General features: G+C 31.5%; 2 protein-coding genes across 3 annotated transcripts; one reads left to right on the forward strand and one right to left on the reverse strand.

Annotated features, from left to right (window-relative positions):
* The first annotated feature begins 54 nt into the window (after positions 1-54).
* Positions 55-16,143, forward strand: LOC111711255 (uncharacterized). Of its 2 annotated transcripts, XM_023485553.1 has the most exons (12): positions 55-700; positions 1,674-1,735; positions 2,714-2,799; positions 6,488-6,556; positions 7,012-7,115; positions 9,365-9,442; positions 9,945-10,039; positions 11,006-11,073; positions 13,410-13,510; positions 14,008-14,087; positions 14,895-14,966; positions 15,780-16,143. In XM_023485553.1, the coding sequence occupies exons 1-12, from the start codon at positions 583-585 to the stop codon at positions 15,981-15,983; spliced, it is 1,137 nt and encodes a 378-aa protein (XP_023341321.1). In that variant the 5' UTR covers positions 55-582; the 3' UTR covers positions 15,984-16,143. The 2 variants fall into 2 exon arrangements, with proteins under 2 accessions (XP_023341321.1, XP_023341322.1); XM_023485554.1 differs by lacking the exons at positions 13,410-13,510; positions 14,008-14,087; positions 14,895-14,966; positions 15,780-16,143 and adding an exon at positions 11,757-12,157.
* Positions 16,144-19,755: 3,612 nt separating this feature from the next.
* On the reverse strand, positions 19,756-24,486 carry LOC111711259 (uncharacterized). Its single transcript, XM_023485558.1, has 5 exons — positions 24,283-24,486; positions 22,373-22,797; positions 21,985-22,037; positions 20,948-21,007; positions 19,756-20,740 (listed from the first exon to the last, which is right to left on the reverse strand). Exons 1-5 carry the CDS (start codon positions 24,476-24,478, stop codon positions 20,674-20,676), a joined length of 801 nt encoding a protein of 266 aa, XP_023341326.1. The 5' UTR covers positions 24,479-24,486; the 3' UTR covers positions 19,756-20,673.
* Positions 24,487-24,641: the final 155 nt, after the last annotated feature.

Raw genomic sequence — 24,641 nt, forward strand, 5'->3', positions numbered from 1 at the left:
CAAAAGTAGTTGGAGTACTTTCTCGTGTGGAGTACTCTCTCTAAAGGAGTAATCTTAAGTGAAGTACTTTCTCTAGTGGAGAACTCTCTCTAGTGGAGTACTCTCTCTAGTGGAGTACTCTTTCAAGTGTAGAACTCTCTCTTGTGGAGTACTCTGTTCAGTGGAGTACTCTCTCTTGTGGAGTACCTTCTCTAGTGCAGTACTTTCTCTATTTGTTAACGTAGATAAGTATTAAGATAGATGGATAGTATAGATAGATAGACAGAGAGAAATATAAAGCTGACACTTACGTACACAGAACTATTAACATACAAACAGACATATAGCTAGAAAGACAGACAGACAAATAGACATGAAATACATACTGACTGATAGACAGAAAGATAAATAGATAAATAGTGACAGACTAACATACAGACATACATATTTGAAACACGTAAAATTAAGTACTGCACAGGTAGAACTTTAAAACCAAAACCATGACAAGACATATTCTTAAACTGTATTTTCAGTTTCTCTGCTTGCCCTCATTATTTCCCAACATTTCTATTTATTTTAGAGGGTTGACAAGTGTATAATAACATGAAGGAAATGTTAAAAATAAACTGTCGTCTTTATTATAGAATAAAACAGTTTAAAAATCAATTTATAGTGATATGTCTTCTTTCTCTTATAATAGTCAGCAGTCTTCTCAAATCAGGTATTTTCAATAGGTATTGTAGTTGTAGTTATAGTTGTAGTTGTAGTTGTAGTTGTAGTTGTAGTTGTAGTTGTAGTTGTAGTTGTAGTTGTAGTTGTAGTTGTAATTGTAATTGTAATTGTAGTTGTAGTTGTAGTTGTAGTTGTAGTTGTAGTTGTAGTTGTAGTTGTAGGCGTAGTTGTGGTTGTAGTTTTAGTTGTAGTTGCAGTTGTAGTTGTAGTTTTAGTTGTAGTTGTAGTTGTAGTTGTAGTTGTAGTTGTAGTTGTAGTTGTAGTTGTAGTTGTAGTTGTAGTTGTAGTTGTAGTTGTAGTTGTAGTTGTACAGTTGTAGAATTGTAGTTGCATAATTGTAGTTAAAGATACATTTTTAGTTATAGCTGTAGTTGTAGTTATAGATGAAGTTTTATATGTATGTCAGATGTCTAGCTATACATAGTTACACGCAAAAAGGATGAGACATTTAATACTAATCTACAACTCTTAAAATATTCGATTTAAAAGGTCTTATATTTTTATCCTGTGCCTTGGAAAAAAATTAAACTGCATATAGTGATTTGGTATAAAAGAAATAAGTTTACAGAAGCAGTCAAATTGAATAAAAAGGAAAACAAAAAAAATATATATTCATAACAATCGTGTCTAAATATATATTCATAACAATTGTGTCTAAAGTCGCATCCAAATTGTAGTGCAGGTAATTTTGTATTGAGCTGATAATTTGGTATACAAATGTAAATGTTAGTTTAATCGTCAATCGAGACAGTTTTTTATACATTTGTTTGATGTTAAATGATTTAATTGCTTAAAAAAAATTAAGATATTTCAAAACTTATTTCCTTTTTTGAGCTACAGATTTAACATTTACTTATTTAAAAAAACAAAAGAATAGATGTAATATTGTCTCAGAAGTTAAAATATTAAAAACAATGATATTTTTCATGTATAAATAAATAAAGATACGCTCAAATGTTTAGAGGAGCCACCTGTTGGTAATATTACAGTACACGATCTACCAAAGTGCTCAAGCACAGACAAGGTGAACTAATTCTGAATTTTAATTAATTATAATGATAATATTACTGAGCTTCTCTGTTTGTTTAATTATAATGATAATATTACTGAGCTTCTCTGTTTAATTAATTATAATGATAATATTACTGAGCTTCTCTGTTTAATTAATTATAATGATAATATTACTGAGCTTCTCTGTTTAATTAATTATAATGATAATGTTACTGAGCTTCTCTGTTTGTTTAATTATAATGATAATATTACTGAGCTTCTCTGTTTGTTTAATTAAATCTTGAAACACTCAAAGTTTGTTCCCAAGGGAAAAAACGATTGAAAAAAAAACTCCTTTTTCAATTTCGTTAATCTATATGCTTTATCATAACAAAATAATCTTGACATTTTAAATCTGAACTAAACGAATTGATTGAAGAAAGTATTAATACTAAGCTATATAGCGGCCAAACTGTTATGTTCTAAAGTACGACATTAGGACGGCCCTGGTTCAATGTTCATTTAGAAGCCTCAGTCATTCTAAGAAGAAGAGGATTTGAATGTCGTCTTTGATTTCACACGATTCAGTTTAGGCTGAAGCTGAACTCCAACCTGCGAGTGTGCGAGGTGGGGAAGACTTCACTGCAGATTTTACTTTTGTACATGAACACTTTTTCGACAATTTTCAATTAAATTATTATTTATTTAGGGATAGGTTAGGTTAAGACACTTTCTGGGCCGAGCGCTGCGGCCTCAGGTTAGGTTAAGTTATGACACTCTCTGGACCGAGCGCTGCGGCTAGGATTCAATCTCGATCTACAAATGTCATCCCTCTTAATCATGCTTTTAATTAAGCGCGGCAGTGAAGTCTTCCCCACCTCACACACTCGAAGGTTGGAGTTCAGCCTTCAGTTTATGCAAAAATCCGGGAAAAGGAAATTTGTGACGTGTTCCAACTTTCCTCTTGTGACAAATATAAAACTAGAGTTTAAAAATTTCAACTTTATTTTAGTTGGATCTTAATAAAGATATGCGAGCTGCAGAGTTAGTTCAATTCTCGGAGGATGGGTCGAAAATTAAAGGACCCTTTATTTACAGGTAACTTCAAGGTGTTCCATGAAACATGACAGTTGGTAAATAGTTTAGGATGTCTCCTTCCATAATTTGTTAAGTTGTTAAATATCAAGAACAATAATACAAATATTACATATTATTGTAAAATTAATTTTAAAGTAACATATATTTGAGCAAAAGATTTTTTAAATGAAATAAACTGCAAATAGCCTTTAATATCTAATACAGTGTATGGAAGACGACATTAAAAACTGTCATGTTTCGTGATACACCCTGTATGTTGTATCAGAGTAGATTTTGAGATTAATAATAAGTTTCTAAAGTTTCTAAAGCGTTTTGAAAAAGAAAAAAAAGAAAAAATTGACAATCTTTCTTTTTCCGGAAAAATAAATTTTCAGAAAAGTTAATATTTTTAAAAGTGGGGAGGGAACTTCTGCTTGATTATTACAAATTAGTTTAACAAAGTGTTTATATTATACCTACCTGAACTGTTTATATTATACCCTACCTCAACTGTTTATATTATATCCTTCCTCAACTGTTTATATTATACCCTACCTTGTTTATATTATACCCTACCTCAACTGTTTGTATTATAACCTACCTCAACTGTTTATATTATACCCTATCTCAACTGTTTATATTATACCCTACCTCAACTGTTTGTATAATACCCTACTTCAACTGCTTGTATTATACCCTACCTCAACTGTTTATAATAGAAGCTACCTCAACTGTTTATATTATACCCTACCTCAACTGTTTATATTATACCCTACCTCAACTGTTTATATTATACCCTACCTCAACTGTTTATATTATAACCTACCTCAACTGTTTATATCATACCCTACCTCAACTGTTTGTATTATACCCTACCTCAACTGTTTGTATTATACCCAACCTCAAATGTTTATATTATACCCTACCTCAACTGTTTATATTATACCCTACCTTAACTGTTCGTATTATACCCTACCTTAACTGTTTATATTATACCCAACCTCAACTGTTTGTATTATACCCAACCCCAACTGTTTATATTATACCCAACCTCAACTGTTTGTAGTATACCCTACCTCAATTGTTTGTATTATACCCAACCTCAACTGTTTGTATTATACCCTCCCTGAACTGTTTATATTAGACCTACATCAACTGTTTATATTAGACCTACATTAACTGTTTATATTATACGCTTCCTCAACTGTTTATATTAGACCTACATCAACTGTTTATTTTATACCCTACCTCAACTGTTTATATTATACCTAAATCAACTGTTTATATTAGACCTACATCAACTGTTTATATTATATCCTACCTCAACTGTTTGTATTATATCCAACCTCAACTGTTTGAATTAGACCCAACTTCAACTGTTTATACTATACCCTACCTCAACTGTTTATATTAGAACCTACCTCAACTGTTTATATTAGAACCCTACCTCAACTGTTTATATTATACCCTACCTCAACAGTTTGTATTATACCTACCTGAACTTTTTATATTATATCCCTACCTCAACTGTTTATATTATACCCTACCTCAACTGTTATAATAGAAGCTACCTCAACTGTTTATATTATACCCTACCTCAACTGTTTGTATTATGCCCTACCTCAACTGCTTGTATTATACCCTACCTCAACTGTTTATAATAGAAGCTACCTCAACTGTTTATATTATACTCTACCTCAACTGTTTATATTATACCCTACCTCAACTGTTTATATTATACCCTACCTCAACTGTTTGTATTATACCCTACCTTAACTGCTCGTATTGTACCCTACCTCAACTGTTTATAATAGAAGCTACCTCAACTGTTTATATTATACCCTACCTCAACTGTTTATATTATACCCTACCTCAACTGTTTGTATTATACCCTACCTCAACTGCTCGTATTGCTACCTCAACTGTTTATATTATACCCTACCTCAACTGTTTATATTAGAACCTACCTCAACTGTTTATATCATACCCTACCTCAACTGCTTGTATTATACCCTACCTCAACTGTTTATATTAGAACCTACCTCAACTGTTTGTATTATACCCTGCTTCAACTGCGCGCTTGTATTATACCCTACTTCAACTGTTTGTATTATACCCTACCTCAACGTTTTGTATTATACCCTACCTCAACTGCTTGTATTATACCCTACCTCAACTGTTTGTATTATACCCTACCTCAACTGTTTGTATTATACCCAACCTCAAATGTGTATATTATACCCTACCTCAACTGTTTATATTATACCCAACCTCAACTGTTTATATTATACCCAACCTCAACTGTTTGTATTATACCCTACCTCAATTGTTTGTATAATACCCAACCTCAACTGTTTGTATTATACCCTACCTGAACTGTTTATATTAGACCTACATTAACTGTTTTTATTAGACCTACATCAACTGTTTATAGTATACCCTACCTCAACTGTTTATATCATACCTATATCAACTGTTTATATTAGACCTACATCAACTGTTTATATTATATCCTACCTCAACTGTTTGTATTATATCCAACCTCAACTGTTTGAATTAGACCCAACTTCAACTGTTTATACTATACCCTACCTAAACTGTTTATATTAGAACCTACCTCAACTGTTTATATTAGAACCCTACCTCAACTGTTTATATTATACACTACCTCAACTGTTTATATTATACCCTACCTCAACTGTTTATATCATACCTATATCAACTGTTTATATCAGACCTACCTCAACTGTTTATATTATATCCTACCTCAACTGTTTATATTATACCTAAATCAACTGTTTATATTAGACCTACATCAACTGTTTATATTATATCCTACCTCAACTGTTTGTATTATATCCAACCTCAACTGTTTGAATTAGACCCAACTTCAACTGTTTATACTATACCCTACCTAAACTGTTTATATTATATCCCTACCTCAACTGTTTATATTATACCCTACCTCAACTGTTTGTATTTTACCTAGCTAAACTTTTTATATTATACATTACCTTAACTGTTTATATTATACCCTACCTCAAATGTTTGTATTAGAACCTACCTCAACTGTTTGTATTAGAACCTACCTCAACTGTTTGCATTAGACCTTACCTCAACTGTTTGTATTAGACCTTACCTCAACTGTTTGCATTAGACCTTACCTCAACTGCTTGTATTAGACCCTAATTTAACTGTTTATGTTAGACCCTACCTCAACTGTTTGTATTAGATCCTACTTCAGCTGTTTATATTAGACCCTAACTTAACTGTTTGTATTAGACCCAACCTCAACTGTTTGAATTAGACCTTACCTCAACTGTTTGTATTAGACTCTAATTTAACTGTTTATATTAGACCCTACCTCAACTGTTTGTATTAGATCCTACTTCAGCTGTTTATATTAGACCCTAACTTAACTGTTTGTATTAGACCCAACCTCAACTGTTTGAATTAGACCAAACCTCAACTGTTAGTATTATACCCTACCTCAACCGTTTGTATTTAACCCAACCTCAACTGTTTGAATTAGACCCTAACTGAACTATTTGTATTAGACCTATACCTCAACTGTTTATATTAGACCCTAACGCAACTGTTTGTATTCGTCCAAACCTGAACTGTTTGAATTAGACCCTAACTGAACTATTTGTATTAGACCTATACCTCAACTGTTTATTTTATACCCTACTTTAACTGTTTGTATTAGACCTTACCTCAACTGTTTGAACCAGGAGGATGACCGCCTAACAGACTTGATCAGAGACGAGTATATCAGGCAAAGATTATTTAGATAGAACAAGCAATCTATTCAAATTTTCCAAAATTCAAAATGAAATGTGAGCTTTCACAGTTATACCTTGGTGTTTGATATACTTTCCAAACCGCTGCAGCTAGGATGGGCTAGGGGGCTGAGTGCAGCGGCTATATCTGGGTAGTTAGCTAAGCTCTGAGGCTTAGAAAATACTTCAGAAGTTGCCGTTTGGGAAATTGCACTTATATGGGAAGTTGCCACTTTAGAAAATAATATTGGGAAGTTAGCGGTTTGGGAAAATCCTATTAGGGAAGTATACCTAACATCATCTTAACTAGCCATCAAGCCCTAGAGCTCACAGTTTTATACAATTTTGTGTTTGCATATGTCGTCAGATTCTCTAAAACTCAGAATAATTAACTGAATAATTTAAAATATCTTCCCTGACCTATTTAGTATCTATATAACCTTGGTATTAGGCCTCCAAACAACAAGCTTCTATATTTGAATGGTATGGAGGTGAATTCTGACACTGCTTATGAAATAACGCGAAACGAACAAGTTGTGGATATAACAGAACTAGGTAACAACAACAACAGCAACAACAATAAAACAACAACAAAAACAACAACAACAACAATAATAATAACAACAACAATAACACAACAACAACAACAACAACAACAACAACAACAACAACAACAACAAAAACAACAACAACAGCAGCAAAAACAACAACAACATCAACAACAACAACAACAACCGCAATTATAATGAGCCTGTAAAGAAAACAAATTAAGAAATAGCAAATAAATAATTACCGCATTCTCTAATTTTCTAACCCAATTAAATCCAATTATAACCAGAAGTGTCGTAGATCTTTTTTATGATTTCCTCTGTTAGATCAATTAATTACAGTTTGGAATGTTGTATCGCGCAAGATCATAACTAATATATACTTAGGCAGGTCAATTATATGAAGGATCAATCCAAAACTACCTACTCTGTTTTGTTTAAACCTAAACGTTCTCAATTAAATACTAACATAAAATTTGTACATATATATATTTAACTAAGATATAGATATAATTCAGTTACAAATTGATTACTCATTTAATTACTTTTATTAATATGATGAACATAATATCATGGATCCTTATTTAGGATCATTGACAAGATCTCTTGAGACCTCGAATAGTTGATTAATCCGCAAGAGTTTTACCTCCATTACCAGGATATTGTTGAGTCCTTCAACCAGGATATCATCCTCGTCATTCCAAGGGGTTGGCTTCCTGTTGAGCTCCTCTAGGTACTTGAGCAAGTCCCAGACCAGGCGGAACAGACGGGTCATGATCTCCTCCTTTATAGAATGAGGAAACTGATACTCTTTCTCCTAAAGGTTTCCAGGTGGGTCCCAAATGCAGGGAGTATGATCTGGTCTCTCATCTCCATCCTTTACAGGTCGGAGGCTGTCCTCGTCATCGGAACCTATATCCTTCAGAAACTGCTTTACCTCTTCATCATCTGATTGAGTAAGAGTAGATAGTCTCAGTATTCCAGGGATATCTTCTTCTGATAATTGATCATTCTCTAGGCTAGGAATACTTCCGCCCTTAGACATGTCCTCGTCCTCGTCCTCGTCCCCTGCAAGAGCTGTAACAAATGGAGCTAAGCAACTCTCCAAAGGAGCTTAGTGCATGGGATCAATCTCATTATCATCATCATCTTCAGAGCCTCCAATGTGGGCTGGATTTCTAATCACCAACCTCAGTCTTCTCATGTTGTGTAGGAACACTGTAATACTAATAAGTTCTGTGCACTGTATGTAGCACAGACCGCAGAGTGTTAATGTCATGGGAAATGTCTTGGTTAATGTGTTGGAGACTTGTGTCTACTGTTACTGCTCGGGTTGTACTGACTCATATCTAGATCCCTCAGGATATTCAAGGGACTGTTCACCTTTTTTGAATTATTCCTGAAAACAACAGAAATATAAAAGGTTTACACACAAGATGCAAAACTATCGAGAGTTGATAATTTTAGTTTGTGACTTTAATTAATCCTCATTTAATAACCTGACAAACTAACCTGACAAACTAACTTGATAAACTAACCAGACAAACAAACCAGACAAACTACCCTGAAAAACTAACCTGACAAATTAAACTGACAAACTAACTCAATAAACTAACCTGACAAACAAACCAGACAAACTACCCTGACAAACTAACCTGAAAAACTAACCTGACAAACTAACCTGACAAACTAACCTGACAAACTAACCTGACAAACTAACCTGACAAACTAACCTGACAAACTAACCTGACAAACTAACCTGAAAAACTAACCTGACAAACTGAACTGACAAACTAACCTCACAATCTAACCTGACAAACTAACCTGACAAACTAACTTGACAAACTAACAAGAAGACATTGAAGGGTCACTATGTTACGAAATTTCACTTTAAATTATATATAGTATGTACATGATTACCCGCAAAGGATGAGACTTCAAGAACAATTAAATACGGTTTCATTCCTTTATTTGTGATTCACTGCAAGGGAAAACTTCTTTTCTTGATGTTGACAAATTAATCATTAAGCCATTGAAAAAACATATTTAAGGCATAAGACTTAATTTAAACTAGTTTACGGATCGTCATATATAAAGAGTTTATAATGTGATGTACTGTCTCATCCCTGTACATGGTGGAGGCCGGAGGGTCACTAGCAGTCCCTACGTTGTTTGGTTTTCAGTTTACAAAATGGTTTCTACCTACAGTGTGTAGAGTGTATGAGTCACAGTTTCTTTAAATGTTCTTTTTTTCAGTTTACAAAAACCAAGTTCCTCGAAATGGTTTCTATCTGGAGGCAGGTTCACATGACGGAATAAATTCTATGTCTTTCGGTAATTTTTTCAACACACTTTTTTTTGAAAATTTTTTTGAAAATTTAATTTAGATTATAGGTTTGGATTTCTTTCGTCCTATAGAAATATATGTAAAATTTTTGGTACAATTCGCGACCTCAAAGCTTCTCTAGTATGAGAAAAGCAAATATATCTAAATTCAGATTTTTTTTCTTAAGATTAGAAATTATAATTTAAAATGGGTAAAAATATCGATCTGATCTGAAATTTACTTTAATTTTTCCAACCATTCAATATTTAAAGGGTGTGAATGCAAAAGAAGTAAAAAAAAAAAGTTTTATAAATTTCAAGAAATGTAATTATTTATTTAAAAACATCGGACAAAGTTTAAATATTTCCCCCCCCCCCCCGGCCCCATCCTTATAGACAACAATAGCCCAATCGGGATACAGTTAATGATAACAATTTGATTAAATTAAATATGAAAAGGCAAATACAAAAAAACAGAAAATATTATTTTCATTTTTCTTAACATTTCTAGAATTTGAATTGGTTCATAATTGGACTGGTGTTCTGGTGGAGGCTGATGTTTGGCTCTACACTCATAGTTTAGAATTAAATAGAAAATCTTATCAGGTAAATACAAAGAGAATAGAATATATATTAGAGGGGAATTTACTAGAAAAAGTGTAAAACGGCCATTTTGTTTTACTGTTTCCATACTGCAGGTGTACTTCACATATTTATGCTATATAACCTTTTGGGCCCTGGAATATCATTTTATAGAAAATCTAAAATTATTGTTAAAAGAAAACCAAATTATGAAATAGGCTGGTTTTATAATTGACCAATGATCATTTCACATAGACTCTATGCCTTTTACTTTACAAACGATGATTTTCCATTATAACTATATAAATCAAATGATGTTTTTTTATTCACCTAATTCATTATAAAGTTTATTTAACAGTTTAAAAATTCGAAATTGAAATGAATAGTCTAAGTAACATACTGTATTGATGTACTCTACTGCATATAATTTGTGAACATTTACATGATTTGCAACACTTTGAACTCCCTTTCAGGCTGAAAGGGACTGAAAAAATTCATTCCGAGAGATTCATTAAATTCCCCTCTAATATATATTCTATTCTCTATGGGTAAATATTAATGAAAGGGATGTTTTTTACTTCCAAAGTGTTCTATAAGAATCTAAAAATTTTATCATATTTCAAAATGTTTGACCCTAAAGAAGTTTCCTTATATAACACTGTGCTAAATTTGTTCTCTGTCATAAAAGCAAAACATTAAAAAGTTGATGCACGATTTCTTCTCTAACAATAAATTGAATAAAGTATAAGACTGTTGCTAATCAGGATCTAGGATCTTCAAAAGTAATTCTTTAAGAGATCTCCGTATAATATTAAGAACAGTTATTACCAATTGTCATAAAAAATGGGGTTGCATTGCAAGTTGCAACTACAATTCACCCCCTCTGATTAAAGGGCCTCATATTAATCGTTGATATTGGTCGATACATGGAAACAGTGATTGGAAAAAAACAGTGTCTTTACTAAATCCACAAACTTAATTTTTTAATAGATTCACACCTGCCTAGCAGTTGAGAAGACTCCACATTTTGGAATGTTTGATATGGTTTCTGCTGTTAGGTATACTTTAAACTAAATCTATGCATACTTTACTTGTCCTGGGTGGGTGTTTGTATCCAATAAACGTAAAAACGGCTGAACATATTGGGCCCAAATTTTTGTGTGGGACCTCACATGACCCCCGAGTTCTGAGTCTCTTTGTATTTGAACTTAACTGCAGAAAAAGTGTTTGCAAAAAATTCCTTCAAATATGCAAACATTTATGCAAAATTATAAATAACCTGATGTCTTTTTTAGGAAAAACTGAAAATACAGAAATTTCTTTTGCATTTTTTGCTGAACTTCTACAATCTGCTTCCTTGTATCATAGGCTTTCAAAAAATTATCAAATATGACAACTGAAATGGGGTCAAAGCAAAGATTTAGTTCTTTATAGGAGACAGTCATTCAGGCAGTGTGCCTGAGGACTCAGGCAGTTTCAACATTTCAACAGCTTCAGACCAATACTTTTTGAATTATGTAAAAAAAAACTACAGGGATTGTATGCTATATTAGTATTTTAGAGGGGAAAGGGATTGTATTATATTTGTATTATCTACAAGAAAGGGATTGTATTCTATATTTGTATTTTCTACAAGAAAGTGATTGTATTCTGTATTTGTATTATCTAGAGGAAAGGGATTTTATTTTATATATGTATTATCTAGAGGAAAGGGATTGTAGTCTATATATGCATTATCTAGAGGAAAGGGATTGTATTCTATATATGTATTATCTAGAGGAAAGGGATTGTATTCTATATATGTATTATCTAGAGGAAAAGGATTGTATTCTATATATGTATTATCTAGAGGAAAGGTATTGTATTATATATATGTATTATCTAGGGGAAAGGAATGGTATTCTGTATATGTATTATCTAGAGGAAAGGCATTGTATTCTGTATATGTATTATCTAGAGGAAAGGGATTTTATTCTATATATGTAGGTGTGGTAACAGTTCGCCCAATAACGTTTCACCCAATCACGTTTCACCCAAAACGTTTCACCCAATAACGTTTCACACAAAATAATGCTTCACCCAATTCACGTTTCGCCTAAAATACATTTCACCCAGCTCACGTTTCATCCAAACTACACTAACTTAAGAGTTTCATCCAAAAAAAAAATCTTGCAAAATTTATTTTGACTTTTTAAAAATTATATCTTTTAATTTATTAAAATTGTATAATAAGGTTACAGTTATACTAATTACTGCTCAATTTATGCATGAGTCGATATTCATGGCTATTTATTCAATAAGAATGGGCTTCCCCCTGTTTGAGGAGATGTACTTAGCATAATTTTTCAGACTTTTAGAACCAGGGGAATCGGTTGGCGCTATTTTTGAAACTGAGGGTTTCTTAGAAAAAGAATTTCAAACTGAAAGGTTGGCGTTATATTTGAACTGTAACTGTGCCGCCATGGTCAGATAAAATGTGGTTTTGCAGATTTCGAACAAAAAAGTTGCGGATTTACAACAATTTGCATTAATGTATTTGTATACATGAGTCGACCCACTCAAATCAGATTTTTTTTAACCAATCTAAAAACATTCCCAACAATTCTCTTTTTTTTCCCAATCAAAATTTGAGGCAAATCGGTCCAGGGGTTTTTGAGTTATGATCGGAAATCATATATATGTATTAGCTAAGGGAAAGGGATTGTATTCGATATATGTATTATCAAGAGGAAAGGGATTGTATTCTATGCATTATCTAGAGGAAAGGGATTGTATTCTATATATGTATTATCAAGAGGAAAAGGATTGTATTCTATATATGTATTATCTAGAGGAAAGGGATTGTATTCTATATTTGTATAATCAAGAGGAAAAGGATTTTATTCTGTATATGTATTATCTAGAGGAAATGGATTGTATTCTATATTTGTATTATCTAGAGGAAAGGGATTTTAATCTATATATGTATTATCTAGAGGACAGGGATTGTATTCTATGAATTATTTAGAGGAAATGGATTGTATTCTAAATATGTATTATCTAAGGGAAAGGGATTGTATTCTATATATGTATTATCAAGGGGAATATAATTGTATTCTATATATGTATTATCTAAGGGAAAGGGATTGTATTCTATATATGTATTATCAAGGGGAATATAATTGTATTCTATATATGTATTATCTAAGGGAAAGGGATTGTATTCTATATATGTATTATCTAGAGGAAAAGGATTGTATTCTATATATGTATTATCTAGAGGAAAGGGATTGTATTCTATGTATTATCTAGAGGAAATGGATTGTATTCTATATATGTATTATCTAGAGGAAAGGGATTGTATTCTATGCATTATCTAGAGGAAAGGATTGTATTTTATATATTCATTATCTAGAGGAAAGGGATTGTATTCTATGGGAGGATTGAGCAGTAATCCTCATGAGTTCTCAATGCAGATGCAGTGTTTTCCACTTTATAGTATTATTAAAGCCTTAGGTAAATATAAATCAGATTATATCTTAATTGTTTTAACTTAATATACAGTAGTTCAAGGAAAGTACATCAGAGAACTGATTATTCGCCTCAAACTTAAATTTGGATTTAATTATCTACTTGAAAAGTTGACACCTGCTGCTATGATAACTATGATATTTAATACTTTGAATTCTGCTGGATCAGTTAGTTAAAATTTGGTATATATATATAAACGGTTTCCCCCATGAGGTTTCAAAGATATCGAGATCAAGAATTTAGAGTTAGTGGCAAACTATCAGTTACAGTGGGAAATTTTTGTGCAAAAATGCTTCTAAAAATCTTTGCAATCAAATGTCGGAACCCTTTGATGTTTTAAGCTATAAGTTCAAGATTAATTAACCTAAGTTTAAAATATCAAAGGTTTACACTATTAGGAATTGCAAATAGTGTTTAGAAAATTTGCATTTGTGGTGAAGACTCAATTCTTTTACACTTTATATAAATTTTCTAATGTTAAGGCAACCCTGTGATAAATCTTCTAATCCTGGATGTTGAGGGAGCAGAACAGCTGATTCTAGAAACACTGCCCTGGGACAAGGTTGGATATAAATACAGTGATAACCAGAAAACAAAGCAAATATTTTTTTAGTAACTTAGCAAAGCATAACTTAAGCGAAAAGGGTCTATTTACGCTGTACAATTGCCATGTCTAATGTTCATTGAACTAGTTAAAGTCCTAACTTAAGTTTAAAAGTCGTCTTCCTATTTTAGAGTTTTCAATTACCACTGTACTTCATCCAAAAATATAAAAAAGATTCTGTCATTGTACCCACTTTCCCCCCACCAACCCACCGTCCCTACCCCCTTAGCTGAGACTTCAGTACGCCCCTGTTTTAAAATTAAATACGGATTATGCTTAAGATACATCTTTATTAGGCTTACACTGGCAAACATACGGACGAGACTTCAGTTTGCCCCTGTTTTAAAATTAAATACGGATTATGCTTAAGATACATCTTAAATAGGCTTACACTGGCAAACATACGGACGAGACTTCAGTTTGCCCCTGTTTAAAAATTATATACGGATTATGCTTAAGATACATCTTAATTAGGCTTACACTAACAAACATACGAACGAGACTTCAAAATCAAGAGGAGGGTAAAATCAAATTTAATTATACTTTTCGCTATTTAAAAGGCCTTTCCTCTTGTTTACCCTACCCCCCCCCCCCTAAACCCCCCAACCACTACAAAAAACGCGGTAGTAATTAATATTTTGTTTCCTTTGCAAATAAAAAAAGACTGCATTGTAAGCCTATATTTAATTAAGGAATCAAAACAATTATTATTTATAATAAAAACTTTTGATGATAAACAAAAATTTGAATTTTTATTTATCTTAGGTAGATATAGAAATAATGACAGTAGAGACAGATTTGGTCGGGAAATCTATATCTGGGGGTTCACAGTCTCAGGTAAGGGGGGGGGGCCTTAGAAATACTGTTTTAAGTGTGTGTACTGTCAGAAGTGGTGTTAATAGTTGTTAAAGAACATGTTTGATAAAACTTCCAATTGATGTAAAAAACATACTATGGTAAAGTTTGATTTTATTATACATATCAATGTTTATATCATGAAGAAATGGAATAACGATCCAGAAATGATAAGTATTTTTAAGTTCGTTCTTGGTTCGTTTTGTTGTGAGGTTCAAACTTTGGCAAATTTTGAAAGAAAAAATTGACAAAAACAAAGCAACTTAATGCACTGCACCACGCCCTGTTGTATTCCCTATTTGCATGCATTAACTTCTGAAAAAAAATTTCTATACAGAGGGATATTAAACTGTTTAATAGGAAGACCACTGTTAACATGAAGTTTTGGTATTAAATATAGTTCAATCAACATGAAACACAGCAATTTAGCAGTGTTAACAATTCATTTAAAGCTGATTTACAAGCTACAGCCACATACTTTTTAACAACATAATATCCACAGCAGATTGCTTAACTGGTGTCCAATTGTATATATGATATTCAGAGGTGATTAGCTATTAAAACCACCTGAATAAAAGTTTGTATAAAATAGTATTATGTTACGTATATTGTAAAGTAAAATGCCAGGAAAATAAATTGGATTTTATATAAAATTGTAATTTTTTTTTCATTTCAAACTTTATTTTCATGTTTAATCCATGCTCCAATATGAATCTACGGTACAAAAAAAATATGATTAAAAAAATGCCAATTTAGGATATTTACTTTTATGAAAAAAATACTTTTTCCTTTTAGGCTTCAATCCGAGCCTTGATAGAGTCTAAAGGATACAGAAGATACCCTCACAGGATGGAGAAAAACGAAATAACAGGACTTGAGCAAAACGATTTGTTTATTCGAGAAGATATTGTTAAAAAGTACAATGTTACCGACTATCCAATTTACTCGAAATCAAATGAAAACCGACAAATCGTTTTGAAGAATCTAGATAAACTTTAAATTGTATTTGTACATCTAACATAATAAAAATATCATTCATTTTCAAAAAAAATTTTTAACTTAAGTTAATTTTTTTAAAGGCAGGATTGTTTTTGCAAACTTCTTTGTCTTAAATGTGTCCTGAGGCCGAACTAAAAGAATTTGAGCCGCGGCTTAAATTTAAGCAGCGACTCAAACATGGTTGGTTCCACTTAACATCGTATTCATTGTTTAAAGATTAAGCCGGCGCTCAATTAAAACCGGTTTTTGGCGGATTTTAAACGCGGCTTGATTTCATTAAATTCGGACACTGATATCGGAACATTTTTGTGGAGTATCATTAATTTTGAACGCTTGATCTCGAATGAGGGCATTTTGAATTTTGTTGATCAATGATTGATCCCTCATGTATTCCTGCAAGGTATGCCCACCTCGAAACGCAAATTGTTTGACATATCATTTAGTGTTATAACAATAAGAAAAATAAAAAAATCCTAATTATAATATTTCTTCAACAGAACAAATAAACAACATTCAGAAGCAAGAAAAGAGAAAACAAAGATATACTGGACAATTATTAGGCTTTTATTAAAAAAAATATTATCACACAAAAGGGGGAGGGGCAGGCAATATGGTAAGTCGATTTTGGAACAAGCCTAGTAAAATACCTACGCCTAAATATTCTAAAAACCTCACAAAAAAAATAATAAACAATATAAAATGGCAAAAGCGCAGCCATTTTTGCAAAATTAAAGATAAAAATCACTAGTAGGACCAAAAAAAAATATTTTCAAAATATATGGAAAACAAACGTTTAGTTTATGAAACGACGAAGAAAAAGCGAAAACGAAACGATCGTTTTTATGCAATCTTTAAAAAATCGTTCTTGGAAAAAGGGTTCTTTTTTAAAAACGATACTGTTGGAAAAAATACCTTCATTAACTTCTTTAAACGACAACCCTTCGTTAACAACGTTTTTAAGAGAGAAAATATATTTTTGGTCAGAAAACTTTCAGGTTATTTCTCTCCATAAAAAAAACATTTAAGAATTGTACGCACACAAAATAAAAAATTGACTCTACCTGAAGGTTTAAAATTATTCTTACCAATTCTTTGCCAACTGGTCGCAAATAAAAAGTATGTGTTTCGGACAACTAGTAGGGGATGGAGATGGAGAGGGGGGTTGTTAGAAAGGAGTGTCAGAAAATCATAGGATTATATATAGAAGAGACGAGAGAGGGAAATGGTGGAAAGGGAAAAGTCAGTATTGCACATACTAATTTGAATGTCGTCTTATTTTATAAAATATTAAGTGTTCAGGAAGTCAGGGCCGTAAATTAACAAATAAATTTTACATATTTTCCATTTATGTCAATTTTAATATGCAGGCTTGACTTATACGTGTAATTCTGATTTCAAAAACTAACTCTAAAGCAATTCATATCAAGACGACACATGAATGTTAAGGTTTAAAATAAATTTACGAAAAACTTTCAGTTTTCATTATCAAGAAGAAATAATTACCTGTTTCGTATTTATGACAATATTATCTAGGTTTGCAGTGATCTAAAGTTTTTGACAGAACTATTCTCTCAATCGAGAAAGATCAAGCCTTTAAAGATTATAATTTGTCCCGAGCTGTAGGTAGTGTGAACCTTAGGAAAGCAGAGAGAAAATGACTTTAAAGCACCAGAAATTTATAAAAACTGGAAAATATTTTTAAAAACATTCCAAGTAATATTAATTGAGTAGTTAAACGCTCTTTCCTTGCTTTAAATGAAAAATGAAAATGACATTGAAGGGATTCTTTTTTATTTTTCTAATGTGTTAATTTTTTTCTAAAAATTGTGACTAACTAGCCGAGTTGCATGGCGTTCCCCAGGTTAATCACGCCGTTTACCCGCACTTGATTTAGACAGTGCCTGGGTTGCCCATGGAATACAAAAATCTATACTTTTTTAGACTATTCACCCCTCCCCCGCAACACGAAGTACCCATTCGTTCCCCCAATAAAGATTAGCCTATTTTGTAAAGGCTAAGCTGTTTTGCCAGCTACAGCGACTTATGAGGAAGCAAAAACTTTATTATACAGGGTGTCACACGAAATATATCAGTAGTAAGACGACATTAAAGTTGTTTTAGATGTTTTAAAAATTATTTGTGACATTCAGTCGCCAACTTACATTAACATGTTTGATTCTTAAAGCATTTACCACAAAGGTCTCCTAGTCCTGGCATTTCCAAAATGTGATCTGCCGTTTGTGCTGTCAATATTTCCGGAGATATTAAGAATTCCGTTCAGATCTCAATTTTGTTAAATAAAAAAAATTGTCAAACTCTGAACGAAATCTAAATATAAATTTAGCTGGGGTACCTGTTTGTTTGTATCCAATAAACGTCAATACGGCTGAACCGATCGGGCCCAAATTTTGTGCAGGACCTTACGTGGCCCGAGGGAAGGTTTAGGAATGATGAAAATTTTAAAGATTTGTGCTTACAAGTTTTTTATTTTGTAAAATTTTGAAAATGCGCGAAAAAATAATGTGAAATCCGCAAACTTTTTTTTTCTATACTGTGAAAGAGAAGATGCTCACAGATAAAGCGACACTTAAAAGTTGAAATAGAAGACGGGCGCGAAGCGCCCTAAAAGCATAGTAACTTCATATTTCGGGTAATATTGAAAGTACAAAAAGGGCAATTAAATTGACTCTAGAAATTTACTTCTAAAATTAGGTTGACAAAAAATTCAGAAAGTTTATCAAAACTCAAAGACGAAATTCAACTCGAATTCTTACTGTCATGTTTCGTGGGACACCCTGTAGGTAAATTTATATTTACAATAAAAAAAAATAATTTTTTGCTTAAACAAAAATAACATTATTCGCTGACGAAGGAAATGGTTTTCATTTTAAATCAACAAAAAACAAAATCTTTTGTTTAAAATTCATTAAAAGTTAAACTCAATGATTAAAGAAATTTCAAACAATTAAAAAAATATTCCCCGCAATTTTAGGGACTACAAAAAAAGTTGATCTGCATTAATGAACCTTATAAAATTGGAATATTTGCTTTTTGAGAACACATAACAAAAATTTTTCTAAATTACAGATGTATTTGTTAATTATACAATAAAAAGAAAGTTTCTTCATCGAGTTATGATGACTTGATTGTTTAACAAACAAATAAACACAAAAAAAAGAAACTATATAATTCGATTTTTAATACTTTCGGTTCTATAAATATATAAAGTTGTAATTTCTGTCTGCCTGTTTATTTGTCCGATCATAACTCAGAAACCCCTGTACTAGGGTTTCTAGCAAAAAATAGATGACGTTTAGCATTTTTAGTGAAAAAAGTTTGTTTCGCCGTTAATTTCGCATTTCGTTCCTTCAAGAAAAATGTGAAATTATTCCGTCCATTTAAAAGATTCTTTCTTGGCTGGCTCATGGCTAGTTGAATTTAGGTGAACGTACGTGGACGGACAGAACCTCAGAAAGATAGCTGGAGCTGAATATTAATTCTGATTTACCAAGCAGACTTTCGTTAACTGAGACCTAAATCTGGCTCAGGGAAAACTGCAGTACGGTGTACAGTGTGTACAGTACATGTTTATGTTTGCAATCAAGTTTCCTGTGTATATTCATCCTTCTCCAGGGTTCTACTAATACAGGAAGGGGGCCAAAATATTAAGTTCAATTTCATCTATGAATTGTACAGCTAGTACAACATGGTGAAATCAAATTCTCTTCATCAAACATTTATTAAAGTGAAGTAAGAGAAATTAAAAGCTTTTTATCTTTTAGACATAGCTATGTCAGTAGTATCATTAACCTACTATAGCTTTAATACACAGCTTTGTCAGTAAGTATAATTAAATCTAGTTTGCTATAAAATAAAGTTATATATCAGGTTGAACTATTTAGCTATTATGCTATTACACACAATTATGACAATATCTAACATTAGCCTATAACTAACAAGCTATAAAACTATGTTATCTCAGTGATTATCATTAAAGCTATAAAACACAATTATGTCAGCATTAAGCAATTTAGGTTTAAAACACTGTTATATCAGCCAGTATCATTAAAATATTTAGCTATTAAACACAGTTATATCTGTAAGTATCTTTACGCTATTTAGCTATTAGGCATAGTTATGTCAGCAAGTATCATTAAGCTAATAAGCTATACATCAAAGCTATGTCAGTAGGTATATAATTAATCAATTTGGCTATAAAACAAAGGTTTTACCCAAATTTATGTCAGCAAGTATCGTTAAGCTATTTATTGTATTAAAATTGTATTATTATTATCATTGTATTGTAGTATTTGTACTTCAATTTAAGCAAGAACAAAAGTAGTTGAGAGCCTGAGAGGTAAAGTAAAATTCAATTCAATGTTTTAGTATCATTAATCAATTTACAAAAAAATCAGAAACTGATCATTCTCAAACTATGTAGCAATTATTTATCTAATTATCTTGAGTCCGCTACAGGGTTGCCCTCAAAGGATGAGATTGTAAAGACGACCGAAAATGTGACGATAAATTAGGTTAAATCAAGTAAAGTAATTGCTTTTATAATGATTTGGCAAAAAAAGAAACAAGTTTACATTTGAAGGTAATCGTGAATATAAGGAAACAGATCGTATAAATCTTCTCTTAAGTCTCATCCTTTGTGGGTAACCCTGTATGCGTAAGATCTCAGAAACTAATTTGAATTAGAACAGAAAAGTCTACTCCGAAAAAGTTGGAACAATGGAACACAGGTGCAAGGTCTGAAACAAAATATATTATTTTAGTATTATTTTTACATTATATATATTATATGTATTATATGGTATCATTATAAAATTTAATCTAAACTTTGGTTATATTGTAATTTCTGTTTGGTTTTTCCATTAACCGTGTTAATTTTTGACAAACCTAATATTTCGATAATTTTATTTGTAATCCAAATTTGATGTTTATAAATGTTATCTCACCCTGCTACTATTTCTACTTGATTCTGGGGTGGAACACTTGACTTGAGGATTGCTTGTTCACTGCAAAATATATTCATTTTAGAGGTCATGCATTGCTTTTAAATACTGTCTTTCATGGCAAATTATTTTGTATTATCTTTGCTTTTGCAAAGCTTAGAAAAAAAACAGAGATGGGCGCATTAGGTTTTTTTATTTCGTTTGTTCGTCGATTATGAACATTTTATTCTTTTTTTTTTAATCGTTTAAAACAATTAAATTTGTCAAAATTATCGTTCATTTTTCATCTATTTCGTTCGTTTTGTAAGAAGTGTTTGCGAAAAAATCGTTCGTTCAGTAAAAAATCGTTCGTTCAGTAAAAAAAATATAATTTTTCAAACTATTTCGGGAAATACGTTTGTTTAGTAAAAACGATCGGTTTTTAAAGTCTGTTAGACATCGTTTACAAACAAACAACATCGTTTGGACGAATTATAATTGTTTGGTTTTTACTTCTCTGACCAATCCAAGTTGTGTGTCCATCGTTTTTTTTTCTGAACGATACCCTCGTTCACGAAAACTATGTAGGTTTTCAAAAGCGATATATACCCTTCTCTAATTACAAAATAAAAATATTCTCTAAAATGATATTTAGGAAAATGCGTTTGTTTAGTAAAAACGATTGGTATTAAAGTCTGTTAGATATCGTTTATAAATGAACAACATCGTTTGAACGAATTTAGAAGCTTTAAAGGTATTAAGTTATTTACCAAATCAGTAAAATCAAAAGTTCACACTATCAGGAAGTAAAAATATTAGGATTAAAAAATTTGAGTTTATGGCAACGAATCAATTTCTTTTAAAACAGAACCATTTTGAAAAGAAAGAACGTACACAATTATTCATTTCTTAGTCACAAAGTGGATTTATTACGAAATTGTTGATTCTAACATCGAAATTTTTACAATTCAATAATTTCCAATTTTGGAAAGGAAATTTGATAAGTTTAAAACAAATATGGCTCCGAAATCCAAAATAAATGATCCACTAAAAATATCTACCTGCTCGATAAGTATTCACTTTCATGTGCAAATCTTTTTTTCTCCGCTGGTCTCTGAATATGTCAATTTTATGTAAATTGTTTTAATTACTAAAATTGGACTTTTTTATGAGAAAGGGCTAATCTTCGCCGTTCAAAATGAACATTTTTAGCGAAAACTTCTTTTTTAAACCATTGATTAAATGTGTACTTGGCCAGATAAATTTCTAAACATTTTTTACAATTTATTGGCGTTTTCTTCTATGTCAAAAAATTATTTAATTGGTTGGTTTAAAACTTAAATAACTTCGGCTTTTTCATTTTTTTTAAAAAAATCCTGAAGTTTATTAACCATTTTTCAAACTGTCATCTTACTTTTTTTCATTTAAAATGATTTAAAAACTGCTTACCCCATTTTTGATCTTAGAAAATGACACATGTTTTTCCTCAGCTTCCGGAGGTAAATTGTTTTTTTCATGTTTTACTTCAGGTGCTACATGATTTACTGTAGATTCAAGGAGTCTTGGTTTAATGATTACACTACTGTTTACATGATCTGTAGGTTCAACTTGGATTTCCAGATCTAATTGTTTCTTTTTTTCAGCTGATGTTTCAGCCACTGCTTGTGCCTCTAGGTCGTGTATATCTAAAGGATGTTCAGCACCTGGGTCTGGGTTTACTGGAGCTCCGAGATAAATTCTTTTATACGGATTTTCTGATTTTTCAAGATTTTTTCTTGCTTCTGATTTAACAGATTGTTTAGAATATTCGTCTGCTTCCAGATCTATTAGTTCTTCATGATCTTCATATTTTGCTTCAGTAGCTTCTCTCTCTCCTAGTTCAAAGAGTTAAACAAGATATTAATTTACAGTGCATCCCGGACCAAGGTTATATTGCAAGAAAAATTATTTGCAGTTGCGTATACTCTGCGTACATATTGAAACCAGTTCTCTTTAGACGGAATTTCTAGACAAGAATGGGTGCATCAGTGTTTGTTTGTAGTATCCGAACGGGTTAAAAGCATTACATTTTGATAATTTTGATAATCACATAATAGTTTCCTATGACCAGAATATTTCATTGATTTTTTATGTGAAAGATGGATCCAATGTTAGGCTTCGACATCAGTCTTGTGTTTATTTTACCGCCTAGAGACAGTGCACTGCAGTACAAAAGATGCGTACACCTCTGAAATAACTTTCCTTGCATTATAACCTTGCCCCGGACTAACAGAATGAGCAGCGTTCGGTACAAAATTAAGTAATATTTGTTGCATGCCATAAAGATTATCCCTATTTATTGATGTCATAAATATGAAAGATTTTAATTTTGGACAGATTGCTGTGAATTAGTTTCAGTAAAAAAAAACTTCCATAGCATTATTTTAGAAATCAACAATATGCAGTTTCACATAATAATTAAATTCATAGTTTAGACACTGTTAAAATGTTGGTTACTTTCTCTAATAAAATTTGTTATGATAAACATGTGTTGAACAAACGAGATAACGAAATAGCAAGAAATAACGAAATGCGTAAATACCAAGATTTTCTTCAAAATTTGCGCAAAATAGCTTTTGCGCATCAATCTTCAAAATCATCGAAATTTCGTGCACTTTCTACTCGAAAATCATTGAGCAATTTTTGCACGATTTTCGTGCAAAAAATTTCGCCTGGAAACCCTAGTCACAGCATTCTGCAATATTGAAAGAACCGTTAAATCCACGTGAGTGACCCTATCTATATTGAAATATTCATATTTTAAACGATTTAAAAAGGAGTACCCGGTAAACCATCTTTATGCAGCAGAGCAATTGACAACATTTTTTCTTGTCAACAGTAAAGACAATATTTGGAATTAAATAAGATTATATTTTTTAAAAATCAATAAAGAAATTTAACTGAAAATAAAAAGAAGTTTTGTATTAAAATTTGTCAAAACTTGGTGAATTTTTCAAAAAAATCTTATGAAAAATATGATTCATATAAACTTGACAATTAAATTTTTCAAAATCCCAAATCAAGTACTATTATTTATTATTCTTAGGAATATGTTGACAGCAAGGGAAGTATTAAACATCCCTTTTCCTAACAATCAAAATTAGGCAATTTTGTCAAATTGTTTCATTTTAATACTGAAAGTTGCTAACTTCTATATCTTAACAACCTTGTAGTTTACACGATTGTTATCTTAAACTAAGTTTAATTCATCCGACAAAATTTGCAGTTTGAAATAACTTAACTTCAAAGATATAGAGATCAGAAAATGTTTACCAAATAATCTAAATAACGGGATCTGATATTTTTAGTTTTTTTTTTACCTGGCTTTTCAATGTCCTTAGACAGCTCTAAACTCTTCATTGTCTGAAATGATACTGTTGGATCTACTTGTTCAGAACCAGTGTTAGCGATTTTTTGTTCCTCCCGTTCATTTTGTTTATCATGTTCTGTTTGGATTGATAGCGTCTCAACACATTCTTTTAATACATCCAATGTATTTAAGTCCTCTAGAACCATTTCATTAATACTCTATACAAAGGAAGAGATATTTTAAAAAAAAACAATTTATAACAAGAAATTGCAATGGAAAGTTTTGAAAGCTGTTTTCTTTTTCTGTTTAAATACAAATTAATCAAACTTTGATTTATAGAGTTTGAATAAAAAAAACTTTTTTATTATT

This window comes from Eurytemora carolleeae, unplaced genomic scaffold (assembly GCF_000591075.1).
Source record: "Eurytemora carolleeae unplaced genomic scaffold, Eaff_2.0 scaffold1137, whole genome shotgun sequence".
NCBI lineage: Eukaryota > Metazoa > Arthropoda > Copepoda > Calanoida > Temoridae > Eurytemora > Eurytemora carolleeae.